This window comes from Sander lucioperca, chromosome 4, assembly GCF_008315115.2.
Source record: "Sander lucioperca isolate FBNREF2018 chromosome 4, SLUC_FBN_1.2, whole genome shotgun sequence".
In the NCBI taxonomy this organism is placed as follows: Eukaryota; Metazoa; Chordata; class Actinopteri; order Perciformes; family Percidae; genus Sander; species Sander lucioperca.
In genome coordinates this window covers 34215397-34233280 of record NC_050176.1, presented here as the reverse complement: position 1 = coordinate 34233280, position 17884 = coordinate 34215397, and the positions used below count along the sequence as shown (strand labels likewise).

The 17884-nt window shown below is 38.6% G+C and overlaps 2 protein-coding genes across 15 annotated transcripts in view; one reads left to right on the top strand and one right to left on the bottom strand.

The window, feature by feature from the left end:
- The window catches only part of lrba (LPS responsive beige-like anchor protein), a 201704-nt gene extending 198582 nt beyond the window's left edge, over positions 1-3122 (top strand). For all 8 annotated transcript variants that reach the window (XM_036000091.1, XM_036000093.1, XM_036000094.1 and 5 more), the window contains 2 exons: positions 484-635; positions 1696-3122. In XM_036000091.1, the coding sequence (XP_035855984.1) occupies positions 484-635; positions 1696-1786 (243 nt within the window). In that variant the 3' untranslated portion in view covers positions 1787-3122. The remainder of the gene's footprint in view (positions 1-483; positions 636-1695) is intronic.
- A 1408-nt stretch (positions 3123-4530) lies between these two features.
- dclk2a (doublecortin-like kinase 2a) overlaps positions 4531-17884 on the bottom strand; it is a 49426-nt gene continuing 36072 nt past the window's right edge. For 2 of the 7 annotated variants that reach the window (XM_036000097.1, XM_031276808.2), the window contains exons 7-17: positions 17721-17808; positions 17022-17130; positions 14982-15039; positions 14475-14594; positions 14239-14385; positions 14021-14154; positions 13504-13581; positions 12867-12963; positions 9110-9190; positions 8887-9000; positions 4531-6341 (exon numbers count right to left, since the gene is read on the bottom strand). In XM_036000097.1, the coding sequence (XP_035855990.1) occupies positions 5508-6341; positions 8887-9000; positions 9110-9190; positions 12867-12963; positions 13504-13581; positions 14021-14154; positions 14239-14385; positions 14475-14594; positions 14982-15039; positions 17022-17130; positions 17721-17808 (1860 nt within the window). In that variant the 3' untranslated portion in view covers positions 4531-5507. Of the gene's footprint in view, positions 6342-6924; positions 6938-8045; positions 8179-8886; positions 9001-9109; positions 9191-12866; positions 12964-13503; positions 13582-14020; positions 14155-14238; positions 14386-14474; positions 14595-14981; positions 15040-17021; positions 17131-17720; positions 17809-17884 lie in introns of all 7 variants that reach the window. The other 5 variants (XM_036000098.1, XM_036000101.1, XM_036000099.1 and 2 more) reach the window with 4 other exon arrangements.

The window sequence follows — 17884 nt, the reverse complement described above, 5'->3', positions numbered from 1 at the left end:
TTTGACTTAAGAGATAAACTGGTCCCAGGTCACCAGTCCTATTCGGAGACTATTTATGCATGTGGGTCCAGGTTGGATAGCTTTGCTGCTAAGTTGTTTGATTGAACGATCGGTAACAGATGATCAAACAAGTCAGGCAGTGACGTCACTGAGTCATCTCACATTGTACAGTATGCTTTTGAAATCTAACATAATTTGTTCAGATTATTTTTTGGGGCTTTTCCCTTTATTCGATAGTGAAGGTGGATAAAAAGGGGGAGAGAAAGAGAGGGAACGACACAGAGCAAAGGGCCGTAGGTCCACTGCAATAGACTCAGCCTACATGGGGCGCACGCTCTACTGGGTGAGCTAGAGGCCGCCCCAGAAATCTGACATCTTACTGTAAAAGCTGTAAGGATTCAGAACGTCCCGAAACCAAAGAGTGAACAGGCAGTTCTCAAGTTCATTAAAAACTGAACTTAGTTCTCTTTCCCTCTTCGCCAGGCCATGTATCTGAGTCGGGATGGCCAGTATCTGCTGACAGGCGGAGATGGAGGTGTAGTGTCTGTCTGGCAGGTCCACGACCTCAAACAGCTGTTCACCTACCCAGGCTGTGACGCAGGAATCCGCTCAATGACCATGTCGCATGACCAAAGGTAACAAAACACATCCACACAAAGAAAGCACAGCCCAGCCAATAATAGGCCGGTACGTTATCAATATTTGAGAGTGTAAACAATCTGATAGTTATTTAAAGGCAGCTGGGTTTTGTTTGTACATAAACACATAACATTATGATAAGGATCCATGAAATTGTTTTAATTTTTTAATTAAGAATTGTGAATGCAATGTAGAGTTTGTCAGTCCTCACAGTTTTTTGAATTTTCTGTACTGCAATACTTCTTGGCTGACATACAATACTCATACAATATATTTACAATAAGCTAATATCAGCCGGACTGTTTTATTGGTCTGGCTCTATAAAAAGTATTAATGCCTTACAACCATTGTCAGAAGAAATACCCCATTACCATAAAAAACATTTTTCACTTAAGTAAAAGTTCGTAAGTATTGTAGCAACATTTACTCATGTACTAATTATTAAGGACTGAAGGGATTAGTCCATCGACAGAAGATTAATCATTGAAACAGTTTGTATTGATTAATTGTTTCTCAAGGAAAAATGCATAATATTTGCTGTGTCTTGGTCCTAAAATGTCAAGATTCTTTGTTTTATATCACTGTAACTTTAATATCTTTGGGGTTTGGAGTGTCGGTTGAGCCAAACAAAAATTGTTATGGGCATTTTCCCTCATTTCTAACATTGCTTAGACTAAACAGTTAATCAATTAAATGTAAACAAATCCAACAATTACATAATTATAAAAATAAATGTTAGATTACATTTTATAAGATGATTATGTGTTTTGTCTGTAAATCCTTAATCTTTAAAGTAACTAGTAACTATAGATATCAGATGAATATAGTGAAGAAAAAAAGGACATGTATTCCCTCTGAAAGGCAGTTAAGTACAAATATATACTTCAAATACCCGAGTACAAGCACTTCATAGTTATACTTAAGTACAAACTAATGTGGCTCAACTGTTGCAGATTTTGCATTAGAGATGCCTCAAATTATATTGAAATTCACAACAAATAAAAAAACAAACACTTGGTAGACAAACTCATGATGTTCCCTCCTACCTGCTCTAAGGTGCATCATAACTGGCATGGCATCTGGAAGTATCGTGCTCTTCTACAACGACTTCAACAGATGGCACCACGAGTACCAGACCAGGTACTGAGCTGACAACAGCAACAACTCGACTGACAAACGAAGATCCAAACGGTTGCAAAGTGTGAACTCTTACTGTATCAAAGGCACTATTCTGTCTAATATCCTGATATCCTGAATGTATCTCAATGAAAGAAGTAAAAAAAAAAAACCCTGTCCTGTTATAGTAAAATAATCAAAACTATTTTTAAAAAGGGCATTGCTATATTTTGTAGATCAGATAGAAAACTTTCATATAAATCACGGGGTGGGGGTTATGTTACTGTACGGTTAAAAACAAATCTATTTTTAGCTGTAAGAGTCTATTTTCATCTCCTCCGGAAAACAAAAGCGGGATTTGTGGGGAGCTAGTGAGAACCTTTTCTCTTAACTTAAAAATCCAAATATTTGTGTACTTTAGGGTGAGTGATTTTGTTTTGTTTTTTCCTGTAGGTGTGTATGTGGGGAATAATTATTAAGCTATCATTCACTTTTAACATGCTTTTTTGCAACACAGCCGGTAGATATGAAATGTTTGAATAAATAATAAATGTATTGGGCAGAAGGATAAACGAAGAGGGATTATACATATAAATATATCTATATATATTCCATATTTAAAATGTCCATTTCCTCTGTACCTCTGTGCTTGCTATTAGATTGCGTTTTTGTGCATGACTCACTACCCGTATAAAACATATCAGTGCAGACCTATCACATCATCATTTATTACTTTAAACGTCAAAAACGCAAAACCTCCCACTCTTAGCCAGTGATGTTGAAGATGAGCTTCATGTAGAGGAGGATGTCAGGAAAACCATATCAAGGATGTTGCTTTTACAATTCTTTCCCAAATGGCTCAATAAGCAAACAGTGAATTATTTTTTTTTTTCTAAAATGGGAATCTTGAATAATGTCTGTGATGGAAAGACTGAGTGTATGAGATCACTAATCATATCACGTCATATCATCATATCATACCCAGTGCCCGAGCCAGCTTGAAGTCCTCTTTGAGTCCTGTCTCTCTAACAGCAAAGTGAGATGTGCAATGACAGGAAGGACTTTCTCTATTTCAGTCTGAGGTTCTTTCTCTGTTTTGATCACAGGATGAGTGATTATGTTAAAATGTGATTCAGCACTAAAACGGCAACGAGACGTGTTCCTTTGGTTCTCACTAAAATAAACGTCCACTTGTATCTTTTGATTTTGGGGGAAACTTTCTTTTCAAGTTTTTCGCTTTGATGTGGTTTGAATCTCCAGTTATATAGGAACTACTGTTATCTATCAACCTATTTTTATTTTTTTTGCAATCATTTGAGTGTTTTGTGCGCTGAGTTCTGACAATAAAATGGAATTTTATAACTTGAGTTGTCTTTCGTACAAGTGTCTATCTCACTAGGAATCACTACAACTGCATAGCACCCTCTAGTGGTTAACTTCTGGTCTCTCACACACACACAAAATATTCACAAACATTCATTTGAAGTCTTTATTGCATCAATGCTGTTCTTCCGTTTCAAAACACTAGGACATTAAAAGCAGCCATTCTATGCCTAATAAAAACCGTTGCTTCAGTTTGACACAGATGATAAACCTGTTTTAAAACTGTCTTTTCATACAAATTTCCCTTTACAAACTGCATATGAAAATCTACTTTTAACTACATATACATAAGAGGAAGCTACATGACTTTGTATGTGTGAGGGTTTTTATCTTGACAGGAAGTGGGAATGGAGTATGCATGCAGCTGGAAATCCTGAAGAGGTAAAGAGGCATGTTGAACCACTGAAGGAGTTAGCCCTACTGACACCAGCTTTGGAGTTTAAACGGGTAGAAAACAAAAACAAATCACTTATAACTTATTTTTAGGATGCACAACTTGGAGCCCCATGTTTTCAGCCAAGCTGGTTTTAATAAAGGCATCATTACGTTATGAACTTTAGCTAGTGCTCAGGCACAAACCCATCACCTTGACAAAACATTCTTTCGTATAAATCCAACAGATCAAAAACCACTGCTTGAGTATTTTTAAAGGAACAGTGTCGACTAGTTTCATGCAACCCACAGCGTAGTGTTGTCAGTGGGAATTATTTCAGCTGGTAAATGAGTTGTGTCTTCACTACTGTGCAGGACTGAAGTCCTAGCTAAAAGCATTTCAGTTTGGAAAATTCCAGTTTATTAGAAACATATCTGCTATTTGGTTTTAATGTCTGTTGGATCTATTATGTACAGTAGTTATTTATGACTTTAAGGGGCCATTTACTGCTCAGACACACGTAGGCAAAGACAAACCTTCAAGTTTCAGGTGGACCACTAAGGTTCTTCACACTATGTACAACTACAGTGTTCACATCAAATAATACAAACAGTACGTGGATAATGTGTCAGCATGTCTGTCAGAGTGGGTGCACAAAATAATCGACCAAATTGACTTATGAATTACAATGGCAGATGCACTTGTCAGTTAAAGGGCCAGTTCACCCAAATTTAAACAAAACAACTTGTGCCTCACTTTTAGCAGTATCTGGACATGCAAAGAGTTTTTGTTTTATTGGAAATATGTTTCTCTGAAATTACTGTTCCTACCCCAAGACAATGGACGGGATTTTGTTTGCCTTCTACATGGCTAAATAACAAGAGCAGTGGTTCCAAACCAGGGATCACAATATAGATCTGAGGGGTTGGGAGATGATTAACTGGATAGGAAAGCCAAAAAAAAAAAAAAACACGACTTCTACACCAAATTGTGTTAATTTTTTCAGATATTTTTTTCTTAGGTTTGCTTTTTTTATTTAAATAAAACAATTTTAACCTTTGGTTGAAATGGCCAAAATGCAGAGAAATATCCAGTTTATAAAAAGGGTTTACAAGTAGACAACAGATTGTTTAAGGGGTCTTAAGCCAAAAAGTTTGGGAACCACTGCACTATAGGTAATGTTTTGTAGATTTTTGTTTTGTAATTTGTAATTTTTGTAAACATAGCCTTTTAAATTGAATGTGAACAGCTTTAACATATCTGATTATTAACTCTTTTACATGCATGATTTCAAGACGCACAAATGCACAGAATCTCCAAGTAGAGCTGAAGATGTTAAACAAAGCAGGGCCTGATTCAAGATTAGCTACATAGTACTTTATTTTGTCAACCCACTATACTGTAGATAGCAACACTTAATAGGAATCTTAAGTTTAACAGACTTTCGGTTACCATCGGGATGGCTGTGGTCAGAGAAAATACTGATAGTAGTTATAGTTGGATTACACTACAGGTAGATATGCTAGCAAGTTCAGAAGTTTGATGTGCTGAAATACTTGTATTATGGACCTACTGTCCCTCTGCTAAAGCAATAGGAGTTCACAATGGTGTGTGCGTGCGTGCGTGTAATGAATAACTATTTACAAAAGAGCCACAGGCAGTCAGAATGGGATAATAAATAAAATAATTCACATTAGCATGATATTGTAATGCATGACTTCTAAAGACAAACCACTCAGAACAGTGATGTTTTCACTTCATTCCCTTTCTCCACATCCTCTATTAATAAATACAAACACACATATACAATCGACAAACTCTTTTGCCTTCTATCCTCCGTCCAATGAAAATGAGTGGGACAAGAGTGAGAGAAAAACATGGACACAGCAATCACTGGCTCAGTTAACAGCTACTGGAAATGCTTAGGGTGGAGGTTTAGCCTCCTCATCCCATAAAGAGAAGGAGTGAGGGGAGAAATTGGCTACATAATTGCCATTTAAATCTCCTCCATTAGCTCTTCAGCTTCGGGGCTGGGAGATGGAGGGCCAGCGAGACAGGCCGGGGTCGTGGATCTGGGAGGTGTAGAGGGAGGAGAAGGAAACAGCGTTGGATGGATGGGAGAGGGGGAGGGAGGTTCTTGTTTGGTTGGGGAAGAGAAAGGGAAGAAAATGACAGGTTTGATGGGGGAGACTGGGGAGGGGGAAGCTTGTTTTGAGGGGGAAGTTGATGGGGATGTTGCCTCTTTGGTAGAAGAGGAGGAAGGGACTCGTTTGGTGGGAGAAAGAGAGGCGGGTTTGGTGGGAGAAGAGGAGGTTTGGGCTGGTTTGGTTGGAGATGATGGGGAAGGGCATGACACAGGTGTAGAGGGAGTGTTGCAGGCGAAAAAAGCAGGAGGGCCTGAGAGTGAGGGAGTTTCGAGAGAAAAGCAGGGAGCGGCGAAGGGTGATGTTGTTTCAGAAGGGGTGGAAACAGGCAAAGAGGTGATGGGGTAGGTTTCAGCAGAGGGTGAAGGGGAGAAAAGCAAACTTACAGGAGCAGAAGGAAACACACCGTCAATTGGGAAATGAGAGCAGGGAGCATTAGAAGTGGGTGTAGCATCAGGCACAGCAGACACAGCGGTCTTGGGTGCCTTGAGACGAGCAGACTTGGTGGGTTTGGGTTCTTTTGCCTGGGATGCCTGTTTGGTTGGAGAAGCTGGTCCTGACTTTGTTGGCGAGGCTGGTTTGGCTGGGACTTTCTTGCCAGCTGACGATGGTGGACATGGCACTGTTTGGGGCTGTGGACGATGATGGATGGTGAGCTGGAGGGTCTCTTTATCTAGAGCTGTGCTCTGCCAAAACAGACAGACAGACAGACCTGCTTGATACTGGTGTACCATTAAAGCTTTAATAACACCAATCATAACAGAGAGAGATATACTGTGGGTCACTCTCTATTGAAAATGATTAATGCTTGTGTCATTTCCTGTGAATGATAGTCTAGCTCTTGTGGTGAGAAATGGGATTTAATCAACTAAATGTTTTCTTTTTATACCTACAATCATTAACTGCTGACCCAGTCTTGTATTTGTATTTATGATCCCTATGAATGAACAACACACATGATGAAATAAGCTAATGGTAATTAACATAAATAACTGAAAGATGATCAAACAAAAAGACACAGTAGACTGACCCCATGAGAAGGCAAATTAGATCATCACTGCTATTCTATATGCAGAGAAAGGGCAAATGAGAGAATGAATGTTTACCTTTTCATTCAACAGATAAATACATGGTGCTTTTGTCTCGAGTAAAGCCAATGATGTTTTTCTTACGTGGGACAGAAATCTGTTAAATATGTTCCTCATTTGCCCTTGTGCTGAATCTCAGCAGCAGAACAGACGAAGCATAGCGTCAAGTGTTAGTACATACCATTGCCTTGGAGCTAATTCAGAGGGGCGTAATGCAGGGAGAGGGGAGAAGCAAAAAGGGACAGAGACTAGTCTTACTCACAACTTCACAAAACAAAGTCAACACAACAAGCATGATGGCCAGTGGACAGTTGTTGTTCCAGCTCAGGGCTAATCTGGTATTTCACATCATGAAACTCAATTTGGTTTGGACCAAATGACCCTTTGCATTTGAGAAAACTGAGTTGGAACAAACTAAGACTTGTAAGTGACTAGTTCAGCAGAAACATGTGTCCGTTAGTGTGAAGCTATATTTACATACCACTCAATAGGATGCAGGGATAAGGTATGATTTAAATGTGAATGTTCTAGTTTTTAAAAGACAAGATTGGCATTATTCTATTATTTGTGACCTACTAAAATATAGAATAATGTCAACCTTGTCCTTAAAAATGGGCAGGGGGGATCTTGTATCCAAGGCAATAAAGCCACATAGGTTTGCATCCATCTCTGTGAATTGAAACTACAGAATGGTGCCAGCACAGTTCTTAATTTTCTCCACAAGATGGCAGCAGAGTACCATTACCATGGAACGGTGCTTAGCAACCAATTTTAGATATGTAGACCCACAGAAAGTAGATTTTAAGGAGTTTTTTTTTTTTAAAGAGATCACTAACAAACAATAATTTATGGCAGAGAGGGAGGCAAATGAAACTGCTCTTGCATTAGCTTGCATTAGCACTGTAAACATGCTAAATGACCTCCATGACTATGTGATCAAACACATCCTTCAAAACACAGATGATGGATTTCACAGCTAATAAAAGTTCATGATCGATACATATAGAATGAAATGTGAGCAAAGAAGCAGAATGAAGAATGTGAAAACAGTTCAGAGGGGTCAATCCAGGACAGAGCGAATGTTAGCGAGGTCCATATCAGCTGGTTATTGAGAGCAGCTACTGCAGCTGGCAGTTGGAGAAGAGGGGCGGGGGGACCTGAGAAAGAAACAGGAAGGAAGGGAAAGGGAGGGAGAGCAAGGGGGGGTGGGAGTTGTTATAGATGGAGGGAAGTGGGTGAAGGGAAGGGCGATGGCTGGGAAGGAAGAAGGGAGGAAGGAGGGGGCGGTTATGAAGTGTGTACCCGGCTCTTAGCTCCAGGCGTCCCCTTTGGTCCTGGGTCGGGTGTGAGGGAGGGGTGAGGAGGAGAAGAGAGGAGGAAGAGGATGAAGAGGAGGAGGAGGGGCCAAGACCAGGGCCCACGTTTACACCTCAAACTGTCAAATGAGATTTACAACAAGAAATGAGGCTCTTTGCAGCAGTGATCAAATCAAATTTATAATTAGACCCCCCCCCTTTCCTGCTTTCAGTTCAGACAGACAGACAGACTGAAGAGAATGGGCTGATGGGTAGTGTGACCTGATGAGATGAAGAGTGGAGGAAGTCAAACTGTACAACAGGAAATGATGCAAGTGAGGCTTGAAACAGACAAGAAGGAAGGATGTGACTGCTAACAGGAATGACTTCTTCTGCCCTGTCCAAGTTTCTCCGTCATTCCATCTCTAAAATCCTGTCTGACATGTTTACAGCAGCACAAGTTGTTTAGGAGTTGTCTCTCTTGGGCGATGATTGAGGTCAGATATTCGTGGCCCGGTGATTAAGTGGGCGTAAGATTCATATACTGTGAAGTGAATTAGAAGGAGCTCAATCTTCTGTATTTGGGTCAGACATCCACCGCCATGCAGTAAAGGTTTGGAAAAAGGCCCAACGTGCAATCTGCTTCAGACACCTTGTCATTTACGATTAAACCCCTGTCAAAACCTCAGTACTACAGATTACAGAGGCCACTGATAGTTAATCTTAATGTAGGTCATAAGATTGCTCTCTAAAGAGGACTGCAGTATATATCAGAAAAATATAACACTGATATTTGCAGAACATTGAGTTGTTCGTACGTTGGTTTGTGAACGCTTTTGGGTGCTTACCATGATGACGGACACCGCAGCTGTGGTGTTGTTGTGCTTAGGCGCAGTGTTAAAGTGCGTCTTCAGTTTACCTGTGACCTCCATCTGCATGTTCTTCTCCATGACTGTGTCGTCCTACATACACACAAACATGCAATGAGGGGAAGTGGCACAATGGTTTTTCAAACAATCTTAATGTTCAAAAAATACAAAAAATACAGAGACAAACAGGGCTTTGAGATACCGTGACCCAAGGGTGGGAGAGGATGTCTTGTGCTGTGTATCGAGCCTCAGCGTTGACCTGCAGCATCTTTCCTATCAGCTCCTGCAACAAAACACACCACAGTTTAGGACAACATCAAAGCTAAACATCTTTTAACTCTACATCAGCAGTTTCCCTTGATCGCGTCATTTACTTTGGCAGGACACAATGAGGTAGGGTTGGACCATTTAATATTTTAGACTTTTAGGGGTATTGTGTTGTAAATAAATCATCATATTGTGATATTGCTTTACAAATTCTGTTATCCAAATGAACAATTTCAAAAAAGGTAGTTTTGTCTGTAACACAACAGTGAAACAGTTCATTGCAATACACAATATTTTGTACACTTGGGAGAAGCACTCAACAACAAGCTGAAAATGGCACAAAACACAAATTTAGCTGACATGACTAATGCGTTAGCAACAACTGTATTGACATTAGCATTCATTTAAAGGCATGTTTCTAGCCACTTGATGAATAGTCTCGCATTGCCAGACCTTCCTCCACAGCGCTGCGGAGGAAGGTCTGGCTAGTCCACACAGCATTCCGGGATAGGAGAAAAACCTGCTCACGTTTATTGGCATTTCTTTAAACCAGTCACAATCAATGCTATACTATGACAATTTTATCACTTTTCTATCTATGCTATGATTTTTTTGTATCACTTTTTTTCGACATGCTATACTATAATATACTATGACTTTTTTCGACATGCTATGACTTTTATCACTTTTTTTCGACATGCTATACTATGATATATTATGACTTTTTTCGACATACTATACTATGACTTTTTTCGACATGCTATACTATAACTTTTTTCGACATGCTATACTATAACTTTTTTCGACATGCTATACTATGACTTTTTTCGACATACTATACTATGAGAATAGAATGATTCGAAGACAGAAGGTTGAGTGTTTGAATCTTATATGTTTTGAGGTCCAACATACTAAGTGAAAGAGCCAAATATGACGAAAACTGAAACCTGTGTCAAGTCAGATAGCTTAGAGTGATAAGAGAATAAATGGAAGACAGAAGGTTGAGTGTTCAAATCCTGTGGTGCAATTAGCTTCAAGACCTACTTTACAGGGATGAAGACAAAAGTTGTGGTCCTGTCAATCTCTTTTTTTCTGACATACTATGACTTTATTACTTTTTCCGATATACTATACTATGACTTTTTTTCGACATACTATTCTATGACTTTTTTATATCTTTTTTTCGACATGCTATACTATGACTTTTATCAACATGCTATACTATGACTTTTTATGACCTTTTTTGACATACTATAATACTTTTTTATGACATTTTTTTCTACATGCTATATTTACTTTTGTATCACTTTTTCTCCTATACTGTGTCATAGTGGCTCAGTGGTTAGCAATGATGCAACTAGCACCAGCAAGTAGGCACTGCAGACTATGTCCCAGTCAGAACTTGGCCATTTTGTGTGGACTTTTTCGACATAGTATGCTATGACTTTTCATCAATTTTTTCGACATACTATACTAAGACATTTTTATTACTTTTTTCGACATACTATACTATTACCTTTTTCGACATACTATACTATGACTATTTTCGACATGCTATACTATGACTTTTTTATCAATTTTTTGGACATATTATACTATGACTTTTTTCAACATACTACACTATGACTTTATAATCACCTTTTTCGACATACTATACTATGACATTTTATCACTCTTTTCGACATAGTTTTTTCAATAAACTATACTATGACTTTTTTCGACATACTATACTATGACGTTTTAATTACTTTTATCGACATACTATACTATGACATTTTTCGACATAGCCTACTATACTATGACCTTTTTCAACATACTATAATATGACTTTTTAGCATTTTTTTCCATATACTATTGGATGACTTTTTATCACTTTTTTCTACATACTATACTATGACTTTATAATCACATTTTTCGACATACTATAATATGACTTTTTTCAATATACTATACTATGACTTTTTATAATTTTTTTGGACAAACTATACTATGACTTTTTATCTTTTTTTTGGACATACTATACTATGACTTTTTTCAATAAACTATACTAAGACTTTTTTCAACATACTATACTATGACTTTTCCACATACTATTCTATGACTTTTTAATGACTTTTTTCAACATACTTTACTATGACTTTATAATCACATTTTTCGACATGACCTTTTTCGACATACTACTGTATACTATGACTTTTTATCACATTTTTCGACATACTATACTATTACTTTTTATAATTTTTTCCACATACTATTGGATGACTTTTTATCACTTTTTTCTACATACTATACTATGACTTTATAATCACATTTTTCGACATACTATAATATCACTTTTTTCGACATATACTATGACCTTTTTCAACATACTATACTATGACCTTTTTCAACATACTATACTATGACATTTTTATCACTTTTTTCGACATACTATACTATGACTTTTTTGATATACTATAACTTTTTTCAACATACTATACTAGGACTTTTTTTTGATACTATGACTTTTTTATCATTTTACTTCTACTATTCACTGTGACGGTGGCTCAGTTTATAGCACTGCTGAAACTAGCACCACTATCACTTTTTTCGACATACTATACTATGACTTTATCACATTTTTTTCAACATGCAATACTACGACTTTTTTCGACATGCTATACTAGTCTTTTATCACTTTTTTTGACATACTATACTATGGGTTTTTTCGTCATGCGATACTAGGACTTTTTATCACTTTTTTCAACATATTGTACTGTGACTTTTTATCACTTCATTCAACATACTATACTATGGCTTCTTTCAATATACTATACTGTGATTTTTGTCAACATTCTATACTATGACTTTTTTCTACATACTATACTTTGACCTTTTTCTACATACTATCCTATGCCTTTTTTTAATCACTTTTTCTACTATTCAGTGTTAATGTGGCTAGCAATGCTGCAACAAGCATCAGCAAGTAGGCTTTGCATATACTATTACTTTTTTTTCCGATATACTATACTTTTACATTACTTTTTTCGACATACTATCCCATGTCTTCTTTCACTTTTTTCGTCATACTATACTATGACTTTTTCATCACTTTTTACGAGATAGTTTCACAACTATGAGGGTGCCTCAGTCCATAGGGACTTGGCTTGGGAACTCAAAGGTTACTGGTTCAAGTCCCTGTAATGACAAAGTACGGGCTGGTAGCTGAGGAGAATTTTAAAATCACTTTTTTGGACATACTATGACTTTTTTTATCACATTTTTCAACATACCATGACTTTTTTTGACATACTATAATAAGATTTTTTCATCACTTTTTTCCTATAAACTATACAATGACTTTATCACCATTTTCAACATACTATAATATGACTTTTCATCACTTTTTTCGACATACCTATACTAAGACTTTTTCGACATGCTATACTATGACTTTTCTTTTCGAAAAAAACCTTACTTCACATTCTTCTTATGCAATTATGCCAGCAATCCAGTTTAGCTTTAGCAATTTAGCTTTTCAGCTTTCACAAGCATTTTCTGCAGAAAATGCATTTTCTAGTTGTTTTTAGGTCAAGTAAGCGTTAGGACTAGACCGTGCATTGGTCAGTGCAATTCTCCAGGAAAATGAACAAGATCAATATAATGTCATCAAGAGTGATATACATGAACGTGTGTGTGTCTGTGGTCCCAACCTTGGCTGAGTCAGTGATGTTATCCCAGTAAGGACTGGGAAAGTCCAGTTGCCCCATAAGGATCTGTTCAAACAGATCCTCTTGCAGGTTACTCTCACTACATAGAAAGACAAACACAAATTCATAATGTATTACTTAGCACACATGGCATACATCTGCAATACAGATGAAGCTAGTTTTTTCACAATGAACTTATGCATAATAATGAATAGCCTCACCTGTAACCTACCCTTAAATTATGTGCTTATTATAATAGCTGTGAATTGCCATAAAGTAAACATGGATTTTATAAATGTTAATTTTACTTTATTTATTTTATTAATGTAAGTCAAATCCCTCCCAAACTGACTGCAGGTGGACAATTCTTGACACAATGACTAATCACAGCAAATGTCTATGTAGCAGATAAATAATTGACAGATATGAAAAACATATTGAAAAATAACGTGACTTATTTACTTATTTAAATAGTCTCTAATGTCTGAAACCTTTACTCAACATTGTGTCTGTTGATTAAAACTGAAAATTATAATACTGCTTTGGTACAACACATGGTGCCTGGAGTAAATAATGATGACATGGTTTGAGACAGTTTAAACATGAGCTTTGCTGGATGATATGAACGGAGGACGAGTACCTCCTAAATGGAGGAAAGCCACAAAGAAGGATGTAAGTGATGACACCTGCAGCCCAGATGTCTACCTTTAGACCATAACTGTGGAAAGAGGAGAGACAGAAAAGGTCAGTTAAGGATTAACTGAAGCTAAATAGCTTACAGCAAACAATTTCCATCATCGCAGTGGTACAAATACAGTAGGGACTGACTGGACATAAAACAATGAAATAACATATTGCCATTTTGTTAAAGCCAAGGTTCAATCTACTATAATGATTTGGAAGTAATTATACCACAACAACCATTTATGCACAAAATACCAATCTCCTTTTAATCTCCATACAGCTGATTACAGCACAGCGGTATTACAGAGCCACATTTCTACTTGTATATACAACAGATGTTTCGATTTAGACCAACTCACAATGAGTAAAAACATGCACTTTTCTCTTTAATGAGCACCTTCCCTGGTAAAAACTAGAGATCTAGGTACAGAAAGTCCCATAAAGTATCCCCCCTTTATAAAAATCTATCTTACCCAGACTCCGAGATGATTTCTGGAGCCACATATGTAGGAGTTCCACATACGGTATACAAAGGTCCTTCCACCACTGTGGCCAGGCCAAAGTCCCCCAATTTTAATGACTTTGTGCCATCTGGATACTCAAACACCTAAAATGAAATACATGCTCAGTTAAAAGCCCACTGAGCAGCTGGATTTGTAGAAAAGAAAATGTTGTAAGTGTGAATGCATACCAGCAAGTTCTCTGGTTTAATGTCTCTGTGGACGATGTTTGTGCTGTGCAGGTACTTTAGAGCTCCAGCGAGATTGTACACCATGACACCAGCGTCTCTCTCAGTGTATTTGGCCGAGGAGGTGATGGCATCGAATAAATCCCCTCCCTGTGCCGGCATCAACAAAGTGTTCAAACAGCACACAGAGAAAAGAGGACTGTGCGTTGATTTTTCCCCCCTATTAGCTTCTACTGTACCTTGACAAGCTCCATAACCAGGTAGAGTTCGGAGGGAGTGTCCACCTCCTCTATCAACATGATGATGTTGGGGTGTTTCACCTTCCGCAGCACTGCGACTTCATTCTCTATAAGGTGCTCCTGGAAACACACCAAGACAAATAATCCAAGTTACTATATGTTCCAGTACACAGGATTTACACTGAGCCATTTATGCTAATAAAAAGACACTGCATTGTTTCATCAACTGAATGTGAATTTGTGTCAAGGGTATGTGATTCAGTGTGCGTCATTGTCAGTGTGTGAGGATTATTTGAGTTAGGTGATGAATAAAACATTACCAGCTTAATCTAACTGTGTGGGATAAGAGGATCAGAGACACACACAGGCCACGCTAGTGTGTGTGGGTGTGTGAATAATGCAGTGCAATGCTGACATATGACCCTTCCTTACAAGTGCGTGCATGGGTCTGAGCAATACACACAAAGAAGAGAGAAGGAGATGGAGGAAAAAAAGACAGAGTGAAACCTTTCCAGTGCACTTGGCCTTGTCGATGATCTTCAGTGCAAACTCTTTTCCTGTGGACCTGAACAGAAACAGTGCAATTAGGGCCACCAATAAAAACAGCACTGACTCTGCAACAATGTCTGTAATTCAAATCAAGTGCTCACATGAGAGCCTCAGTTAAAGAGTTATTGGAAAGGTGTGTTAGCTGCAATAGCCAAGTTTATACATTGAGCAGGGATACAGTGCAGACAAAGGCAGGCTCAACAACACCTATTTAAACAGTAACATAACACCAGAGTGAAGAACAGTGTTTCACTGCCCTCTCAGCTTGGAAGTTTCAATCTCCCATCAGTGATACTGGGTGTAGTCAGAAGTGAGCCCTGTTGCATCTGTAACCACACCCACCAGTGATGTCATACTGTACTAATGCTGCGTTCATGCCACCTGGGAATAACAGGGACCGTCCCCGTGATTACGTTGTTTTTCCAACTGCTAGCGTTCACATGGCCGGGATGCGGGTTCTTCTTTTTCTGTTATATTGGCGTTTGGCATAACAACTTGTTGCATGACTGCAACCAACGGTCGGCCGTAGCCTAGAGCATCAGGTGTGTGAAAACATGGAGGCCACAATAACAAAAGATTTGCTGCTGTTTTCTTATACGAGCACAGAAACAGCACATGGACAAGTGTTTGGTTGTGTTATTTGCAGGACAACGGACGGGAAAGGACACGGATAAGGTGTTGTTTTTTTTTTATACATGGGCCTATTTATGAATAATTTGAAACATGTTATGTCTGTGTATGTTTCTTGGCAGAGGCATTTGTCCACAATAAACAGTTTATTGTCACTGAAATATGTTCAGTGAACCAAAGTCGCCTACATCAAACGTCAGTTGTCAACAACGTGTCACCAACTGGGAAACTCGGTTAGCAAAATCTAGCCCGAGTGTCCCACCTCTGATTCCCACAGGAAGGGACGTGAATGATGACGTTTTCACTCGGAAAAATGTTTTTCCGATGTCTATGAACGCAGCATGAAACGCTCTTAGGTACACCACTGCAGCAAGGGGAGATGAACCACTTTAAGTTACTCTTTAACCAATCTAGAGTTGTTTTTTTATGTTTGTAATTGCAAAATATACATAAAGTAAGGGCTACAACTCAAAGGTACCCTGTGGAGTTTTTGACCACTAGTGGCACTATAGAGCAATGTTTTAATGACCGGGTCCCTGTTTTGTTTTATCTCATGCTTATTAACATGCATGTAAGGATGCACCTAGTCACACAACACATACTCCTGCCAACGGTTTCGTACTATTCCACTGATAAAGAAATGTAGCAATGCACCAGCAAAAGATGGGGAAGAAGACTTGTTAGCCGATGTAATCTGACATATGGATGGACGTAATAAACATGAACAATGCAGGTTTAAAAATAATCTACACATCTGAGCATAGAGTTTCATTCTTCACTTTCGAAAACAGTATAATTTTCAACTACATCTCACAGTCTTTATTCAAGACCACAAGATTTGACTGAAAGCTCAGAGAGCTAGTAAGTGGACCTTGGATAATTATGGTCACATTCAGAAAATTGGCTTTGTAAATGTTTTTCTGCGTAAGGCAATGAGTTCAACATGTTTCTTAGGCCTCAAGGAAACACACAATGCATTTTGGTAAGAGATACATATTGTAAACATAACACGTTTGTTTCCAAGATACAGGTAACCTTTAAATACTTTCCAGGAAGGTGCATTAGATTATGAGAACACACACACTTGACAGTCCTCTCATCATCATCTCCCCTGTCTGCCAGGGCAGTGTGTGTTGACTCAGAGATTAAAAGGCTAATGAAGTGAATTCACCGCTTTGTTTAATCCATGGGATATTTCCGTCTCCACAATGCCTGTCATCAGGACTTGAAAATCCTGATGGAGCAGTTATCTCCCATGATGCACTTCCTATTAAGCTGCACAACACAGCACCCTGCAGTGCGATCACTGCAGACGGCTGCCAACTGTGCATTAAACATTTGTAGCGTGACTGAATGTGCTTCACCCACCTCTCCACACACTCTTTGACTACAGCGAAGTTGCCATCTCCGATGACCTTGCCAACCTTGTATTTTTCCAAGATGGGGGAGGCAGGCAGGTAGCGGTTACCATTAACTGCTGAAGAGAGACAGGGGTTAAAACAGGCAACAGATAAGCCTTGCTATTTAAACTAAGAGAGTTCAGGCAGAAACTCAACCAGTTCTCAGACTGAATCAAGAGACCACATGCTGTGCAACAAAACAACACCAAGACGCACAGCAATCTGTACAAGTCCTCCTGTGGCAATTAGTGAACTGAGCAGCAATAATATGTCAGCATACACACAGACACACACACACACACATACACAGACACAGACACACACACACAGAGGCCCTAAAATCATTTAGATAAGTATCTGCTCACACCGCACTGGGATATTTCACTCTTATCAAACACACAAGGCCTACTCTTTGCACATTTTTTTGGGTTAGCAAAACTGTGAAATGTGCCCTGATGGGAAAAGAATCTATTTAATGTTATAGTCAATGTCATCTCTACCGTACATGTTAGAGGGGGAGGGAATCCATGCAATAGTGTCTTAGTTGGCAGACCATGTGAATGACTCAGTTAACAGAGAGGAGAGGAGAGGAGAGGAGAAGAGAGGAGAGGAGAGGAGAGGAGAGGAGAAGAGAGGAGAGGAGAGGAGAGGAGAGGAGAGGACGTACCCTCTGGACTCAGTTGGTTAGTTTGCTCCTGGTGGTTGTTCACCGAGCCATTCACATTTGAGGACGAGATGTGATGTGACGGAGGGATCTGTAGGATGCAAAAAGAAACAAAAATAGAGATGAGCGCCCACGACTAAACCCATAGACAAATCACTATGGCAACC